Source organism: Aspergillus bombycis (assembly GCF_001792695.1).
Source record: "Aspergillus bombycis strain NRRL26010 chromosome Unknown contig00014, whole genome shotgun sequence".
NCBI lineage: Eukaryota > Fungi > Ascomycota > Eurotiomycetes > Eurotiales > Aspergillaceae > Aspergillus > Aspergillus bombycis.
The window spans coordinates 39,111-57,121 of record NW_019170016.1 but is presented as its reverse complement, the minus strand read 5'-3'; the positions used below and the strand labels follow the sequence as shown (position 1 = coordinate 57,121).

General features: G+C 47.7%; 6 protein-coding genes across 6 annotated transcripts; 4 read left to right on the top strand and 2 right to left on the bottom strand.

The window, feature by feature from the left end:
- Positions 1–1,564: 1,564 nt before the first annotated feature.
- Positions 1,565–6,151, top strand: ABOM_001957 (uncharacterized protein; the record flags this gene model as incomplete). The annotated part of the gene is made up of 2 exons (XM_022529087.1): positions 1,565–2,513; positions 2,559–6,151. 2 exons carry the CDS (start codon positions 1,565–1,567, stop codon positions 6,149–6,151), a joined length of 4,542 nt encoding a protein of 1,513 aa, XP_022392336.1.
- A 501-nt stretch (positions 6,152–6,652) lies between these two features.
- On the bottom strand, positions 6,653–7,783 carry ABOM_001956 (putative phosphatidylserine decarboxylase; the record flags this gene model as incomplete). The annotated part of the gene is made up of 3 exons (XM_022529086.1): positions 6,653–6,863; positions 6,916–7,474; positions 7,543–7,783. The coding sequence occupies 3 exons, from the start codon at positions 7,781–7,783 to the stop codon at positions 6,653–6,655; spliced, it is 1,011 nt and encodes a 336-aa protein (XP_022392335.1).
- A 297-nt stretch (positions 7,784–8,080) lies between these two features.
- Positions 8,081–8,549, bottom strand: ABOM_001955 (DUF2945 domain-containing protein; the record flags this gene model as incomplete). Its single annotated transcript, XM_022529085.1, has 3 exons — positions 8,081–8,152; positions 8,211–8,273; positions 8,343–8,549. 3 exons carry the CDS (start codon positions 8,547–8,549, stop codon positions 8,081–8,083), a joined length of 342 nt encoding a protein of 113 aa, XP_022392338.1.
- Positions 8,550–9,637: 1,088 nt separating this feature from the next.
- ABOM_001954 (uncharacterized protein) lies at positions 9,638–10,793 on the top strand (the record flags this gene model as incomplete). The annotated part of the gene is made up of 3 exons (XM_022529084.1): positions 9,638–9,851; positions 9,911–10,225; positions 10,288–10,793. Coding segments are annotated over 3 exons (1,035 nt in total), but the record flags the coding sequence as incomplete, so codon positions are not given.
- A 567-nt stretch (positions 10,794–11,360) lies between these two features.
- Positions 11,361–12,871, top strand: ABOM_001953 (uncharacterized protein; the record flags this gene model as incomplete). The annotated part of the gene is made up of 4 exons (XM_022529083.1): positions 11,361–11,547; positions 11,594–11,694; positions 11,745–12,005; positions 12,062–12,871. 4 exons carry the CDS (start codon positions 11,361–11,363, stop codon positions 12,869–12,871), a joined length of 1,359 nt encoding a protein of 452 aa, XP_022392340.1.
- A 705-nt stretch (positions 12,872–13,576) lies between these two features.
- On the top strand, positions 13,577–16,214 carry ABOM_001952 (ferric reductase family protein; the record flags this gene model as incomplete). The annotated part of the gene is made up of 7 exons (XM_022529082.1): positions 13,577–14,014; positions 14,070–14,110; positions 14,166–14,486; positions 14,537–14,766; positions 14,821–14,876; positions 14,927–15,048; positions 15,107–16,214. The coding sequence occupies 7 exons, from the start codon at positions 13,577–13,579 to the stop codon at positions 16,212–16,214; spliced, it is 2,316 nt and encodes a 771-aa protein (XP_022392339.1).
- Between the last annotated feature and the right edge of the window lie 1,797 nt (positions 16,215–18,011).

The window sequence follows — 18,011 nt, the reverse complement described above, 5'->3', positions numbered from 1 at the left end:
GGGAGGAAAGTAGACGCCAGTCAAATGGCTTCATCCGAGACCAAGATGTGATTTTGTCTGACAAAAGCACAGCCCAGGGTCAGCTTGGTTGACAAAGTTGGACTTTGGTTCATAACTGCAGAACTAGCATTGTACCTTAAAAGTCACAGGCGCAGATCATGCCATGCATCAGCCTCACGATATTATTAGAAGAGACTTGTCCAACCTTTCAACTCTATACGTAAATAGTACGAATAGCTAGTGTCAACGGCACTGCAGCTTTGGGTAGCACCCTATGTTCTCGGTTGCATGGCAGTTGCCAAGCGTATAGTTCGGCTCCTCATGAGAGTTGGCAGTGTCACTCCACCGAGATGGGCCCAGCGGGCAACCTTAAGTTTCTTGGTTGTCGCTTATCCGAGCTGGGCCCTCGTGGTGAGCACGCGACGAGTAAGGTGGGGACGCACAAGATTTAGCGCGGGTCATAGTCTCTGGAGCTCGCATTCAAGTCGGTGTTTGGTGTCTCTGACTCCTACATAATCCAGTTGAATGACGGGCCTGTCGTATGGCAATCAATTCAGTATCTTGTGTCATCCCGAGATTCACTGAGCGCCGAACCAGGGGTGAGCCTGAATTACATCGAAGATGGTGAAGAAAAGGCGGATCCAAGCTCAATGCAGTATAGACCATTCACTAAGCTTTCCTCGCTCCAGAAGGCTTCCAGTCCGGTACTATTGCGAGAGGGGGTTGGAAAGCCACAGGTCGTAGCTCCTGACACATCGGAAGTTACAACACCCCGACCCAGCTTACCGGAAAACTGCTGACTTCACCAGGCTTGAGTTTGACTAAATCCCACTTCGTTGCCTGAGGATGTTTTCATTCTTCTTTTGGTATTTGCGAGCAGTACAAACTCCCGGGTTCAGCTTCAACTTTCAACCACCCAAGCTTCCCTTCACCACCAGGCCCTCCGATGTCTCTTCCAACATAGACTCAGAACTGGCTATGATTCGTTGGAACCTCACGGGAACCCAGCCACGGATCGTATGATTGAACCTAGTATTTTATTGGACAGCTACTTCTCCTATAGTGCTTATCAGGACTGCGTAAAGTCGTAAGGAAATGGAAGGAGGTAAGGAACGTAAGGGTGCAACCTTGACATTGGAACTATATGTTCCATTATCGCTCCTGAATTGGGTACCACCGGTTAGGTTCACTTTTGAGATTATCACACCGATGGGGTTGTAATTGGGTATTCCTTGTTGATTGCCTCGATTTGATGGTGTTTGTAGGGACTGTAGTCGAGTACTCTAATACAAAAATGAAGAGTAACACGGGAACAGCCCTACACCCGAAATGGCATGCCACGTGGTGGCCGATCATGTGCTGGACGATAATGAATGTCGAGAGTACCGTCTGGGTATACTAGCAATATCTCCATCTTCTTGGGACTGTCGGAGGTGAGATGCACATCAATGTCTATCCGTGCAAAACTATTGGTCAGCCTTGCAGACCCAAACGCTACCCCTCCTTTGGACCTCATCTTTGAGGTTTCAATCAACCATGGATATTCTATCTCTGACATGCAAGCATGGACTACACACACAGCGACTATACTGTCGCATGGGTCTGTGCCTTGCCATTGGAAATGACAGCGGCAAAGGCAATGCTAGAAAAGGTGCATCTTTCGCTACCCCAGCCAGAAACCGACCATAATACTTACATACTTGGAAGTATTGCCAACCATAATGTGGTAGTGGCGTGTCTACCATCAGGTGTTTATGGAACCACATCTGCGGCAACTGTGCTAGCTCACATGTTATCAACATTTCGTTCCCTCCGATTTGGATTGATGGTAGGCGTTGGCGGCGGAGTGCCCAGCGACAACGCGGATATTCGCCTCGGTGATGTGGTTGTCAGTATACCAACTCCAGCCTCGGGGGGTGTGATCCAATATGACTATGGAAAGACCCTTCGTGATGGACGCTTGCATCGAACTGGATCGCTCAATAAGCCTCCGCAATGTCTCCTGACTGCCGTATCTCATATGCGCAGTGATTCTATGATTGGAGCCTCGCTGATTCAGCCAAGTATATCGGAGATGCTTCAGAAGCAGCAAAAGATCTATAAACAACTCTCCAAACCAGATCGCGATTGGCTGTTTCACTCGGGGTATGACCATGTGAGCGCGGTTGCTGATTGTTCCTTATGTGATCAGTCGCATCGGGTAGTTCGTACAGCGCGAGTCACAAATGAGCCGGCCATACATTATGGGTTGATTGCCTGCGGGAACCAGGTTATCAAGAATGCTAAGACAAGAGATTCTATTGCCCAAGGGTTGAATATACTGTGTTTCGAAATGGAGGCAGCCGGGCTAATGGATCAGTTACCATGTCTCGTTATTCGCGGAGTCTGCGATTATTGCGACTCACATAAGAATAAGGACTGGCAAGGGTATGCTGCTCTTACTGCTGCTGTATACGCAGGCGCTCTCCTGGCCATTGTTCCTAGCATCAACAATAAGGCCCAACAAGACCAAAGTATGTAATTGCCGGAAGCCTCGAATATTCTATTAACACGCATAGAAACCAAATTCACTGCCGAAGAGAAAGCATGCTTGCAAGGTCTGTTTATTACAGACCCAGCAGATGACAGAAGTGCACTGCAACGGAGAAAAGGAAAACGTGCTCCTGGGACCTGCAACTGGATATTAGAGACCAATGAGCTAAACACCTGGCTCAGACATCATGAAGGCTCCGAGTCAAGGTCAAATGTGCTTTGGCTATACGGGAACCCTGGAACTGGAAAGTCAACGATGGCCATCACGCTCACAGAAGAGCTCCCCAAGAAGTCGCATTTTGCCGGCAACAACGTCTTCCTTGCGTATTTCTTCTGTGACTCAAGCTCAGAAGCCCACCGTACGGCGCTATCCATATTACGGGGATTGCTCTATCAGTTGATAACAGAGCGCCCTGAACTTATAAAATACCTGCTTTCGAAATACAACACCAAGGATACACACTTGTTTAGTTCGTTCGATGCATTGTGGAGTGTATTGATGAGCTTGAGTAACGATAAAGATATTAAGGGTATATACTGCATCATTGATGCGTTGGATGAATGCGACCATGAGTCACAGCGCATGATACTTGAACAGATCGATCAAACCTTCACAGCTCGTCATATGAAGGATGACAGCTCGTCAAAGCTACATCTGTTGATTACCAGCCGACCATTTCCTGAGATTCGTCAGTATCTATCATCCTTCGAAAGCAAAGATCTAGCCTCCTACAGGGAGGTTTCCAGGGACTTGGAGAAAATGATTCGGGAAAAGGTTGAGAACTTACGGAGCAAAAAGTCTTATTCTCAAGCAGTGGCTGCTGACGTATCCCGGATCCTCGAGGACAAAGCCGAAGGAACGTTCCTATGGGTAGGCATCGCTTGTGATGAATTAGCGCAGGTGCAATCTAGGAATGCATTAAAGATCCTGCACAGTCTCCCCCGAGGTCTGCATTCTCTATATCAGAAGCTCCTCGACCGAGCAATTGAATCAGATGACAGGAATGACCAAGAAATAATAATCGATATGCTGAGTTTCGTCACTGTGTCCCGAAGACGAATGACATTGACAGAATTATGCGAAGCATGCCAAATTTATCCCAATGCTGACGAGGAGAGCCGCCTGCAATTCACACGAGAATACATTGATTTGTGCCGTCTGATGGTTGTTATTTCGGGAGAGCATGTTCAACTCCTCCACAAATCTGTTAGAGATTTTCTTGTGAGACATACACAGAGGATTGACGATATAGGGGCTAATTCTACACTAGCCTACCGATGTATCAATAGTGTTTTGCATGGCTATCAGTCCGGAGGGAATAAAACACGTTCGAGGACTGAACAAGAATTCCTAGATTATTCGACCATTTACTGGACAGAACATGCCAGTGTCTCCGAAAGTCGATTTACAGTGGCTCCAGAACACGAGTGTTTCTTTTCTTCGCAATCAGATTCCTGGGGAACGTGGCTGAAGCAATATAATTCTCTGCGGGACGATTTCCAGCCTCAATTAGATGCCAGCTATTCGGCCCTACATGTTGCAGCCAAATGGGGTATTGTTAACCTAGCAGCATACGTTTTGACTAAGACGAAGGGAGTAGAAGTTGACGACACTGCATACAAGGCCAGTGGTGGACTGACACCCATGGAGGAAGCGATACGAAGAGGCCATATGAGCGTGATATCATTATTATGGGAGCAAGGGTCGGCTAAAAGGCCGGTATCCGCCCGTGTTTTGACAGATGTATTACTGAACGGGAAGAACAAACAGGAAGTGCTGGCCTTCCTACTCAACCGAGGAAGCGAGGTGCAAATTACAGAAGATCTTGTCAAAACCATGCACAGAGATTGGCGCAACGGTGCTGAAACAATGCAGGATCTACTTCGCAAAGATTCTATCCAGATCACAGGATCCACAGTAGCAGTTATCTGTGAGTTATTTGGGTCAAATACTGTGAAAATGCTCCTTGAGCATGAAAATATCCAAATCGAAACGAATGCTGTCAGAGCTGCAATACATAATCGGCGCGATAGGACAGACGTGGTTAAACTTCTTTTAAGTCGACGAGGGGACCGAATCCCTATAGCGGAAGAGACCTTGGCACTGATTTGTAGAAATTTCAACTCAAACATCCTGAAATTGTTACTAGATCGGCAGGAACACCTTCCTATCACAGAATATGTGGTTAAATCAGCAGCTGCAAACACGCAAAGTAGCGCGGCGGTGAAACTCCTTCTGGATCGACTGGGTAACAGATCTGTTCCCATCACAGAGAGTCTCCTTAAGGTCGCTGCGGCCAATGGGAGATTTGGAGCCCAGCTGTTGGAGACCATACTAGGCCGTTCTAATATCCCAGTCAAGATAACTGAGAAGGTGTTGAAAGCGGCAGCAGCAAATGAGGAGAGTGGGAAACAAGTGATGGAATTTTTGCTGGACCGAGACGACCAGGTGCGGATCAGTAGTGATGTCCTGAAATCGGCAGCGGCGAACTGGGGCAACGGAAAAGAAGTGATAGGACTATTGTCAGATCGACGACAGATCCATCTCCCAATCCCGGAAAATGTCTTCAGAGTAGCGGCATACAACCCATTCCATGGAAAGGAGGTGATTAGATTACTGGTGGAGTTCCGAGAGAGCTGTACTGAATACACGAATAATAAATTCAAACACCCCGAGGATGCGGTCGAGGCTGCAGCAGGAGATTGGAAGTCTGGGAAGCAAGATATACAACAGCTGCTTAATCGAGGTGATCGGATCCTGATTACTGAAGGCGTGGTACATTCAGCATCAACCAATTGGGGCAGTGGGAGAGATGTGATGGAACTTCTTTTGAGTGGACAAGAAGCCCAGGTGAGCATCACACGGGAGGCAGTGCTATTGATCTATGCCAAATTTGATTCAAAGATCGTTGCACTCCTATTACATCGCCAGGGGAAGCAATTTCAGCTCACAGAAGATGTGCTGAAAGCTGCAGCCAGCAATTGTAGCAACGGGAGACAAGTCATGGAGCTCCTACTGAGTCAAAAAAGTGGCCTGGTCCTAGTCACCAAAGACCTGGTTGAGACCATAGCTCTCAATTTCTGGGGTGGGAAAGATGTGATAGACCTTCTTTTGGGTCAACAAGAACACCAGCTACACATCACACAGGAGGCAATGGCATTCATCTGTACCAGATTTGGCCCAAAGACCATAGCGCTGCTATCAAGCCGATTACAGAAGCCAATCCAATTCGCAGCAGATGTGCTAAACGATGCATTCGACAACTGGGATAGTGGGGAACAAGTGAAAGAGCTCCTGATAAGTGAATCAATCGATCACATCCTAATTACAAAAGATCTGCCTGACGCTGTAGCCCGCGGCAAGGAAGATGAAGAAGTGTCAAAAATACAGCCGAAGCAGGAGAAAATCCACGTTCAGGTTGGGGAATGCCCTACAGCTGGGGAAGAATGTGAGACAAACCAGTCAGATATGATAGGGCCCCTGTATAACGAGCGTAATGGCACCCAGGCAACTAGCATTCCAATACAGCCACTACCTGCCCATTTACACAAGCCATCGTTATGGGTTTTCTTTTTGACCGCGATCACTGCTCTCCTTTCCTACTGGATAACATATTAGGTTTCCGAATACAGCCCTTACACCCTAGAAAGATCATGGAATCATTATTATATATTCATACACCGAGGATCTTGAATTGGGAAATGGAATGGAACGCTCCCTGTATACATTGGGAGGATGCTTGAGGAGAACCTGCTAAGCTATATTATGTTGGACTCCTTTGAATCTCGAGTTACCGAGTCCCCGGCGCTATACAATACAATCTATCAGAGATAGAGTATCCAAGGCACGACCTTAGGGACATAGTTTCCCATATAACTATCTGCAAGCCAATTACATAAGGCTGTAGTGCATCGCATGCCTACATTACAAGATCATCTGATTAGTGCTTTATACCTGTCTTTAATTCCACCTTGATGCTACTTATACACACCTACCTACCACTACAAAGATTAAAGACAAACAACATTATTGGGGGACAAACTACTCCTATGATCTTAGGCATCAGATGTCAGAAGCAAAGCACAAACCCCTGTCGGCCGATAAACCCCTATATCTGCTTCACTGCAGGCCAGTCTTAGTGGAGCGACCCATGCTCATCCCAACCTCGACATCAACCATGATCCTCTGGTGGCTAAGCTTCTCCAAATCTTCGTCCAGTTGAATACGGCCTTTTTCAAACGCAACGATGATACTCGATCCTCCAAACTGGAACAGCCCAATCTCGTCTCCCTTCTTCACGTGGTGTCCTTCCTTGATGTGTTCATGGATTCTATATCAACAGTTAGCAGACTACAATAATCACAAGATTCTAGAATACGTACTCAACGGTGCCAACATCTGTTGCGCCAATGGCCACGAATAGGACATCTCCGAATTCCTTACTTTCAATACAAACACAACACCGCGCATTCTCCGTCAAGATATTAACCGAACTTTGCAAAGCCACCGGATCGACTTGATAATAATCGCCCGAGATCGCCTTGAACCACTTCACCCTTCCTTCAACGGGAGAGTGGTACCGATGATAGTCCTGGGGACTAAGACGAAAGCTAGCAACCGCTCCATCCTGCCACCGCTTTGCGCGATCTGCATCTCGGATTAGATTGGCGATGGTAAACTCGTTACCCTTGATCCACAGCCGGCGCGCTGCTTCCACGGTCGGATACACTACAACCCTCGAGTCAGACACTATAACCGCTTTTGCTGGGTCGTCGACATCGTAGATCGGTCGCGCTCCGGGTGCGTGTTTCCGGATGAAGAAGTCCTCAAACGTCTCGTACACCTCCGGGTCTGATGGTTCGAACTGGGACATGTCGATCTTATAGAACTCGATGAAGCTTTTGATTTCGGAATGCGATTGCGGCTGTCCTTCCCTTATGCCTATTTTCAATTAGTGATTGACGTTCTCCTATGACAATGTTAGTTAGCAGAGGTGCTGCGCAACTTACCGGCTCTTAGGCTTCTCTCGTGGGTCCATAGCCGGAGAAGGTGCGTACGATCTATCCACTCCGTGAGCGGGTTAAATAGCAGAAGGATCTTGAGCTTCTTCAACAACGGTTGCTGCTCCCGCGTGAATTCGCCCGTCTTGCGGTTGAAAGTTAGCCACCCTACATGGCGCTCTTGTAGCTGCCGGATGAATGCGACGGCGATATTGACCAGCTGCTGCAGATAACTGAGAATGGCCGGCATGGCGCTATGCAACTCTCTTTTTTATTATTTGATACAATCTGTAGCAAGGCTATTCGACAGGCTGATTTACCTTGAGAAGTGGAAGAAGATTGAACGTCAAAATAAAGAGGCCCCTATCGTAAGCGTGATGTCATAGCAATCAACCCTACAAAAGATCGCCATCTTCACGACATTTGCGAAACACACATTCATGTTCTTGGAAGGCACTCAAGAGTGGCAACTGAAAAAATGGAAAAGAAGGCCCCGTTGTAACTTGGAGAATACCCATGATCCGCATTCGTGTCCACAAGATTCATCTCAATGTTCCACCTTCTCTAGGGTTCCTGGATTATGGGCGACTCTTTTGCCACGCCGATCATGGAATACAACCTGAGCGGTGTGGACAGTGGTATAAGCATCCTTCCCCATGTAGGCTATACAATCTCACCTTGGGTGGGTTCTTGACGCCCTCCTCTTCGGCTTCCTGCTCATCCGTGACAATCCTTTCGACCTATGTCAGTGTATACCTTAGTCTATGCCCTATATCTCACATTGATGGGACAGAAGTTGTTTAGAATACCCCCCCTTGGTGTGAGCCACCGCGAATGCGGGTGAAGACATAATCACCCTCATGAATGACTTCGTTGTGCTTGTCTTTTACGTCGCCTTTCGCCATCCTGAACGTTAAATAAGTTGAACTAAGAAAGCTTAGGCCAACTTTCGTGAATATCCTAGAGAAGTTTGATAAACACGACGGGTTGGATATATTACTATGTGCTGGTAGCATTCCGTCAAGTAAGCCCTAATAGACAATCCCCTTGCATCCTATCGTCTAAATACAGTAATAAGCTTCACCCAGTAGTATTAAACCAGTATAACTGTAGGTGCTTAAACCGTCTAACATACCCCGTACAGTCGTCTCAAATCGCTCTGGCTCCCTCCCTAAGATCTCTCCCAACAGGGGCGACACCACAGCAGCCTCACCCCTCCTATATGCCTCCCAACAAGTATTATACTCCTTCGTGAAACTGACCCCATAGTACATAAATACATTTCTCACCTGTTTCAAAGAAGCATACTCATCCGCCGAGATCTTCCAAATCTCTATACACTTTCCGCGAACCCTCCCAGGATTTGACCAGTCCCCTCTAAAGACAAGACCTCAGGCCCAGACAACAGCAGCACTTGATTCAAAAAGCGAAATGTCTTCGGGCTTTCTGTATATGACACTATCATCCTAGCGGTAGCTTCACCCAACTCATCCCGTTTGGCCCATGCTCAGGGCCATATCCAGAAACTGTACGATCGACGGCGCTCTAGCATAGTATTTCTACGGGTTTCCTTTATATTTAGTACTATAGTCATATCAATCGGGAGATACATTCAATCTCACTATAGATTATTAGTTTCGTCAGCCATTGTATCATGCTGAGCTTATGACGTCAAGCCCTCCACCCTCAGAGGTAGGTCTTTCTTCCAAAGCATGAGACTAACGGAAGTTCTTTCTGGCGAATTCGTTCCTGCCTCTGTTAATACTCTGTAAAAGCAATCAGGCGATGTGGGTCCTGATCGTCACCATCATTGAGGCGGAATACATATTCCGCTTTGTCGCCAACCAGCACACAAATGAGATATTATATATATTGGCCCATCGATAACCCCACTAGATGCCAAGCCAAGGCGATTAGAAATCAATTTAGTGATATAAAATCGACTAGAAAGGTATGCAGGAGCCGCAGCACTGTCTACTCTCGTAATCTCGAGTAAAGTTCCTCCTGTTATCAATCTTGAGTAGACATTCAATTTATCCTATTCACAATGAAGACGGTTTTCATGTAATATCACCACCCTGATCACAATCTCCACTAACTAGCTGCTTCTAGCACAGGTGCCACTGGTTACATTGGCGGGGATGTTCTATCTCAATTAGCAGTCAAGCATCCCGACCTCACATATAGAGTGTTAGTTCGCGGTGCAGACAAAGGCGAGCAAATAAAGACCCAGTACCCATCGGTAGAGGTTATCTACGGCTCTCTTGACGATGCAAGCACACTTGAGTCTGAAAGTGCCAATGCCGATATAATCATCCGTGAGTTTCAAGCATTCACAGTGCGCATTAAAAGCTCATGTATACTGATATTATGATAGACACAGCCGACGCGGCTGATCATGTCGGAGCTGCCCAAGCAATCTTGGCCGGCATTGTCAAGGGACACACGGCCGAACGTCCCGCCTACTGGTTGCATACCAGCGGTGCTGGAATATTTAGCTACATCGACACTGACACTGGAACCTATGGCATTCGGCGTGATAAGGTCTACAATGACCTAGAGGGGATAAACGACATCCTTACCATCCCTGACCACGCCTTCCATCGTAACGTGGACAAGATCGTGCTTGAAGCGGGCGAGAAGTATTCCAGTATCTTGAAACCAGCTATTATATCACCCACAACTGTCTATGGTACCTGACCTCCATCTTGTATTCAACAAAAATACATGACTAACACCACACTCAATCAACAGGCCGAGGGCGGGGACCTTGTTCCCAGCGGAGCAGGCAGGTCTATGAAATGGCAAAATGGACACTAGAGCGAAAGAAGGCACCCATCATCGGCAATGGAGAATCGCGTGGTTGTGATATCCATATACTTGATCTAACCAGTCTGTATGAATTACTCTTTGACGCTGCATTGTCCGGACATGATGGTCTCTGGGGCGGAGTGGCCTATTATCTTGCAGAGACCGAGGAGCACTGTTGGGGTGATCTGGCGAAAAGCATTGCACGTATCGCGGCCGAGAAAGGTTACATTCCTGCGGCTGAGTTAGAGTCGTTGGATCATAGCACTGCCACGGCATGGGCAGGATTTGAAGCCGCCAGCTGGGGCTTGAATGTTCGCTGCCGTGCAGGTCGGGCACGGAAGCTCTTGGGATGGGCTCCAAAGCAACCCAGACTGGAGGAAGAGCTACCAAGTATTGTGGATGGAGAATGGCGCAATTTGCAGGTTGCAGAACGCGTTGAGTGTACTTGACTAACAGATCACAAGGTCAGCCAAATGCTCTTATGGCCGGGTATAGAGTACACAAATGCGCATGTATTGATTTGCTCTGCTTTCCAGGATATACTGACGCCTTTGTACTAAGCATAAGTGATGCAATGCTTGAAGATGTCTACAATAGAGCAGTATTTGCCATTATCTTAGATGGCTATCTATGTTAACATGGGAGCTCAAGCATGCTATACAATCGACTTGCGCTATTAAGACAGACTCTATTAAGGGTGGTGGTATCTAATGTTTTCTTCTGCGGAGTTTTACAAGGTGGTCTTAGATAGCTTAAAGATCTAATCATCGGGACTCGATCCCGACAATTAGCGTATCTCATGGAAATTGACCATCGGGTTTTCTCTCCGGCTATGTCTTCCGATCTTGGCTATTAGAGAGCTGATGTGTCATTGCGGGGTTGAAGTTATCTTATACAAGTACCCTGTGATTCCTTGGTGCACCTCAGTAGTATCTCATAGTCAAAACATGGGGGACCCAACAATACACAGTGCTCTGAGTACTTCAGTCGGTGATTTGAGGCATTCTGTTCCCACCATGCCTTCAGCTCTTCCAGCAGAAATATTGTCCAACTATGAGTTACAGTCGACTCAATGTCTGCAGGACAGAACCCCCGAAGAACAGGATCCTGGGTTGCGAGAGTTCTCCTTGCCCCCGGTAGACCAAGGCAAGGACGCCTGGCTATGTCTAATAGGCGCCTTTGTCCTGGAAATGATGGTTTGGAGTAAGTTGCATCCCAAGGTCAAGGAGCACAAGCTGACATCCCGAAGGTTTCCCCTTCTCTTTCGGTGTGTTTCAAGACTACTATTCCACAAATGAGCCATTCACTCAAAATGGATCGAGTGTGTCTATCGTAGGGTCATGCTCTATGGTCTGTAACTGCCACCTGCTCCTCCAAGTTAGTTACTTACTTCTTGCTAGGGAATCCTCTATCTTGCTTCACCTGTCAGTCTTTTCATACTTCAACGCTGGCCACATCTTTGTCGCTTAAGCAGTGTACTCGGTCTTGTCATTGCAGTCACTGGCATTATCTCATCCGCGTTTGCTACCAAAGTGTGGCAGCTCGTGATCACCCAGGGTGTCATGTATGCTGTCGGTGCTTGTATGCTATATTACCCTGTATTGCTGTTTATTGACGAATGGTTTGTACGGAGGAAAGGGCTAGCATTTGGGGTGTGCTGGGTAAGTTCATTTACTCTTATATCTGGAAATACGTGCTGATGAATTCTTGAGTAAAGGCTGGAAGCGCCCTCGGAGGCATAGTATTCCCAATTGTCGTCAATCTATCGCTCTCGCGACTCTCCTTCAAGGTGACTATGTGGGCCTGGGCGGTGATTATGGTCCTTCTCGTGTCCCCGTTTCTACCCTTTGTGAAGCCACGTATTCGGGTCTCCGCTATACAGGTCCGAAGGCCGCATCGCATAAGTTTCAGATTTATACGGTCCCGGCCGTTCCTAATCTTCCAACTAGGAAGTCTTTTACAAAGCCTAGGGTATTTTGCACCGTCCCTTTATTTGCCGACGTACTCTCGCCTGGTGGTTGGCGAGTCCAGCTTCGGCACTACAACTCCCTTGATATTCATGAATGCCGGGATGGTCATTGGTTTTATACTAATCGGTTATTGTATCGACAAGTGGCATGTTGCAAATGTAATTCTCTTTGCTACACTCGGCACTGTTCTGGGTGTGTTTGTGATTTGGGGTCTATCTGTTTCTCTGCCACCTTTGTGTGTATTTTCCGTGCTGTATGGGATTTTTGCCGGCAGCGCTAGCGCTACCTGGCCTGGCATTGTTCAGGCAGTAAAGGAGACGGACCAAGCAGCTCCGGCAGGATTCGTTCTCGGCCTCTTAACAGCCGGTCGAGGAGTGGGCTCTATAGCGTGTGGTCCCATCAGCGAACTCCTCATCAACGAGAAATGGCCCTGGACAGGGAAGCCTTCCGCCATGGGATACGGGACGAGTTTTGGTGGCCTCATCGTGTACACTGGAGTGACCGCCTCCTTCGGTGTATTGGGATTTGGGGCACGAAAGCTGGGGCTTCTTCATTGAGTTCTACAGAACCAGGCTATCATAGATCGAGTGAGCGGATGGGGCAAGTGCGTATCAATGACTCGGGTTTCTGCTACGAAAGTAGGCGTTTTTGATTACCGTGGGTTTACTTTCTATTCTATACGTCTTTCGACGTACCAACAAAGGTCTTATTCATATTTTGAGGATATACTTTGCTCCAGAAACCTCGCAACGAGAGAAATCTTTACCCTTTCAAGGGTGATGGAATGCCTGGGGCAGCCATTAATTCCGGTGTGGCCTGATGTGGCCTGATGTGTCAGGTATCCGCATGCGTTCCACTTTACCGAGCGCTTCAACCAATCGGCACCCACCGCTGCTATCAGATGGAGGATCAGATTAGATAAAGCGGTCAAGGGGGTCACCAGATCCGATGATGAGAGGAACTGCCATCAGATAATGCCGATACTCATCGCGATCAGTCTAAAGCTCGCTCGAGCCAGACCCTGGGTTGGCTCATTTTGATTGTCTAGCGTATCTTGGCCCATCCCGATATCCCCATGTTTTCTGCTCCTTCCACTCCCCATTCAAGCCGACTGATGCATTTTCCCCGGTGGGTCCAAAAATCCCTTCGTATGGCTTGGCTGGTCAGATCACGCTAGGAGGATCAGTCATATGCCCCGCTACTTTTAACATCTCTTCTTGTGATCTTCCTTCTCTCGCGCATCTTCTATCTCTAACATAGCCATGCTACTCCAAGTCTGGCTGTTGTTGGTACTGCATACGGCGCTCGCCTACAGCAAGGTCTCTCCTGTCAACGAGCGTTGTGTGACGGCGGTGTACACAGCGTGTGGATATATTCCGTTTGCCACACCCCCCGAAGTCGCACGGGGATTCTGGGGATCCCGATGTCAAAATCCGTGGACGGTTACCTCCATCTACGCTGCTGCTGATGTATACTGCGATCCATCCGAGCGAACGGCAGGTTTCGCCCAGCTCCAATCCTCCTGTCTACAGTTCGGCAATGTTGATTTGATCCCACGCGACGCTCTGGCCGCCAATTTGACCGACGATGCTATCAATCAAATGAGGAGAGTTGACTATGATGAAATTCCTCGGTCGGAGCCAGTTGATTACCCGGTTCTTCTCTCGGCATCGTTTTATAATCGCACATTCCGAACAATCGTAGGTTTCTCCGCAGCAACGTCACGAATCTCGAACTAATACCGCAGCTTGACAGGATACTTGGGAGTTTGAAGTCTGGACCCATTCCGCCTATGGGTAGGAAATAGTCCTCTCGTCTGAATCCCCACCGGAGCTAACTGAACACCAACAGTCTTGCCGGATATCTCTTCTGGGCACTCATTCTCTCGATCGGAGTCTTTCATCGATTAAGTCAACATCTACTGCTGTCGAAGCGCATTCGCGTAAATGGCAACCGATCCGTACTCTCGCGCTTCCTATATACACCCTTGGTCACCCTATACCACTGGATACAGACCTATATCATTACTTCCAGTCCTTTGCCATCGGGCGGTCGATATCTACTCTGGTGGACATTTCCCACTCGCATAGAAGCAATCATTGTTGTTCTTTTTTGGGTACTCAGCTCTGTCTTATCCTGTGTGAGCTACCGGCTCTTTTCCGAGAATATATAGTGCGTTGACCAGAATATTCTGCCCAAGGCCATACTAACAGTTAATGAAGCTGGCCTCAAATCTCCGCCCAACTTCTACGCTATATTGCGGACCGAACCGGAATCCTTTCATTCGCCAATATTCCTCTCATCTGGCTTTTTGCTGGTCGTAATAATGTCTTCATCTGGGCGACGGGTTGGAGCTTCGCCACATTCAACCTGTTTCACCGGCATATTGCCTGGATCGCAACCATCCAGGCGGTGGTTCACACACTGCTCTATGTGGTTTTGTTTATTCAAAGTGAGTCACTGATTATGACAGTGTTTTACTTCATCCGCTAAATCATGGGTATAGATGGTAATCCGTGGAAGAAGCTTGTTCGGAAGCCGTACCTCATCTGGGGAACAATAGTAGGTGCATCGTTGCAAAGACCCGGATCACGAAGCTAATGTTGCCATAGGGCATGGTTGCAATGATTTTGTTGTGTCCCTTCGCCATCGAATGGTTCCGGCGAAGGACCTACGAGACATTCCTCGTTATACACATTCTCCTCTCGATCGCAGCGTTAGTCGGTTGCTTCTAGTATGTCATTCTACTTTCCGTTGCTCCCATTGCCCATTCTGACAAATATATGTGGCAGCCATACCATCATTTTTGAAGGCCATGAGTATTGGATATGGCTATGGCCTGCTGTCGGCTTTTGGGCCGCGGACAGACTGCTGCGCGTGGTCCGACTAGTCTACTATAACCTGCATGTTCGCACCAATGTTGGGAAAAGCATCCAGTATACGCGCAGCTCAGCAACCTATGACAAGGCCTCCGATGTCATTCGACTCGAGGTCATTCCCGGATCAAGTCGACTCCAGCCTACACCGGGGCAATACTATTATCTTTACCAGCCATTCCGACTTACAGGCTGGGAAAACCACCCGTTTACTCTTGGGTCATGGTCATACGAAACAGGGCTTCCCACATCCCAAACACCAACACCTTCACTTGCGAAGGGCGACGACACCGTAGATGTGACACAGGTCCCTCTACTCTCCGACAGCTCGTCCGGCTCACGAACTCCCCCAGAAGATTCGCCATCGCTCGAAGAGCCCCAGAGGCTGCGACTGGTCTTCTGGATCAGACCTTTCGACGGCTGGACGCGCCATCTCCGACAACAGTGCATAAAATCCCACGGTCGGACATTGGATACGACAATCCTTTTGGAAGGCCCCTACGGGGAAGAGTTCCCCCTGTGGAAATACGAATCAGTCCTATTGATCGCAGGTGGAACAGGCATCGCCGCAGCGGTACCCTATATCCAAGACCATCTCGCAAGGTGTGCCACAGATGAAGCGGAAAGCCCGACGCGCATCCGAAATATTCACCTGGTCTGGACCAGTCGACAGGAGGCATTCGTCCGAGAAGTCGCCACTCGAGAGCTAAGTTCAGCCCTCGCTCGAGATGATTTCCGGGCGTCGTTTTACGTGACCTCAGCCACTGCAGCGCGGGGCTCAGACGAATGCTCAACACTGTGCGAAGAGCTTTTGGGGAAGACTATCGAGGTTGGCCATGGGCGACCCGATCTGCAAGCCCTTGTTCTAGGCCACGCTCATGAAGCGCAACTCAGTGATTGCTCGGCTGCGGTGTTGATGTGCGGTCCCCCTGCTATGGCTGACGAAGTTAGAACTGCGGTGTACCAAACAATGCGGCAAGGTTATCAAGGGGTCCGGTACATCGAGGAGTCTTTCAGCTGGTGACGTATTATTTTTGAATCGCATCTCGGGTTGATATCGTACCTCATACATATTCCATGGTTCATGTTGTCCTTTCACCGGAGTTGGGGTTGACATATTGCAGGCTAGATATCAATACACGGTAGAATTGCAGCGCAAGTGGTTTCCAATTATTGTTTGGAGAAAATTTTCAAAATAAGAACAAATAAAAATTGAATACCGTGAATAAATAAAAGTAAACAAATGTACATCACCATGTCTTCGGCCTTTGGATTTTCAATGCAGCCTTCTCGCACGCAGGAACCACCGCTCAATAGCCGATATGCAAGGGGCGGTTCGTTAACATCCCTCACTTCCCCCAACCTGATTTTTTAGTTTTTCTTTTTCCTTTTTTTTTTTTTAACGCCCCAAGATCCGGGTTTCCTCAGTAGACTCCACCGTAGTCACCCAAAGTGTGAGGTTCACTTTTCTCCTGTAATGCTCGGGCCTATAATACTATTGCACGAAAGAACGTTGAACTAACCGAACTACTTGGACACGACACAGCACATCAACAGCCCTGAACAGTATTTCCCTCATCCAAAGTAGCCCAATCGATCGACCGCTTCACTGCCTTTTGAGGGCAGTGGACCTTTGAGTCGTGACTACGGAAAGTTGCAGGAAATTGGGTGGGCCAGACTACCACCCGTACGGCTTTGGGGAAAGCTTCGTGTGGAGATTCTAGGCCAACAATGCAGATACAATCCTGATCTATGGCGCTTCTGCTCTTAGGGGCTGGGTCTCATCGTTGCTATTTGGGGATGAAGGTTTCTGATACATCTTCTGGTAGTTTAGGGCTGTGGCTTGATCACCTGATGAGATCTATCTTTGATCATGAGTAGCGCTTTCAGACTCGTTACACATTGGACGACAATGTTCCTAAAAGAGCAATAGCAGTGAGCCCCTTGTTACTATGGTCTAATAGGCCATCCCCTTGTGTTACATTTCTGAGTAATGAGCAAGAATAGTGCGGAAACATATTATATCTTCCCTTCTTCAATATATCGACATCGCTATGCGTTGTATAGGGGCTACATCTACTATTGGTAGACGTATCATATGTCACTTTTGAATGCCAGGTCAGCAAATTTTTTATCGTCTTTTGCGCCCCTCCCCCTTATTCCCAAGGCAGCTCAGGTGACCATGGTTATTCCAAATTCGAGTATCTTCAATTACCGTGGATCTTAAGATCATAAACAGCGTAGAAATCTGCACTGTTCTCGGAGACGTAGGATGGGTTTGGTAGCTCTTCCGGCTATTCGGACAAACGTCTGAAGGCGGGTCTTCGCTGTCACTTTGTTACCTATACGGGATGATCTCTACTAATCGGATGTACGGATCATATAGATTTATCTCTACGACGTGTATAGATTATGCTAGATAAGATGTAACTAGACTTTAAGCAGTTGTAAACGCGCCCTATTTGGAAGGTGACTCACGGGTCGTATCCGAGCGTGACGGCCAGGGCCTACACAGAAACTAAAGATGGAAACAAGGAGCTTTGTGATGCTAGATAGTATTATATCAGAATGGATGAGGCCAGAGTATATATATAATAAAGTGTTTGTACCGGAGAGTAACCTGAGTGTTTCGTTTGAGTGAGCGTTGGTATGCGTTTAGTATATATCGATCTAATTCTCATATATATATTTAGGTACAGGGGTGTCTATCAACCTACCATCATATCTAGATATATTCCGCATACTAGTTTACAGTGGCTGCATATGTCGGAGACGTAGATATATGGCATGAAGAAATAACTGCTATACTAATAGAGTCTCG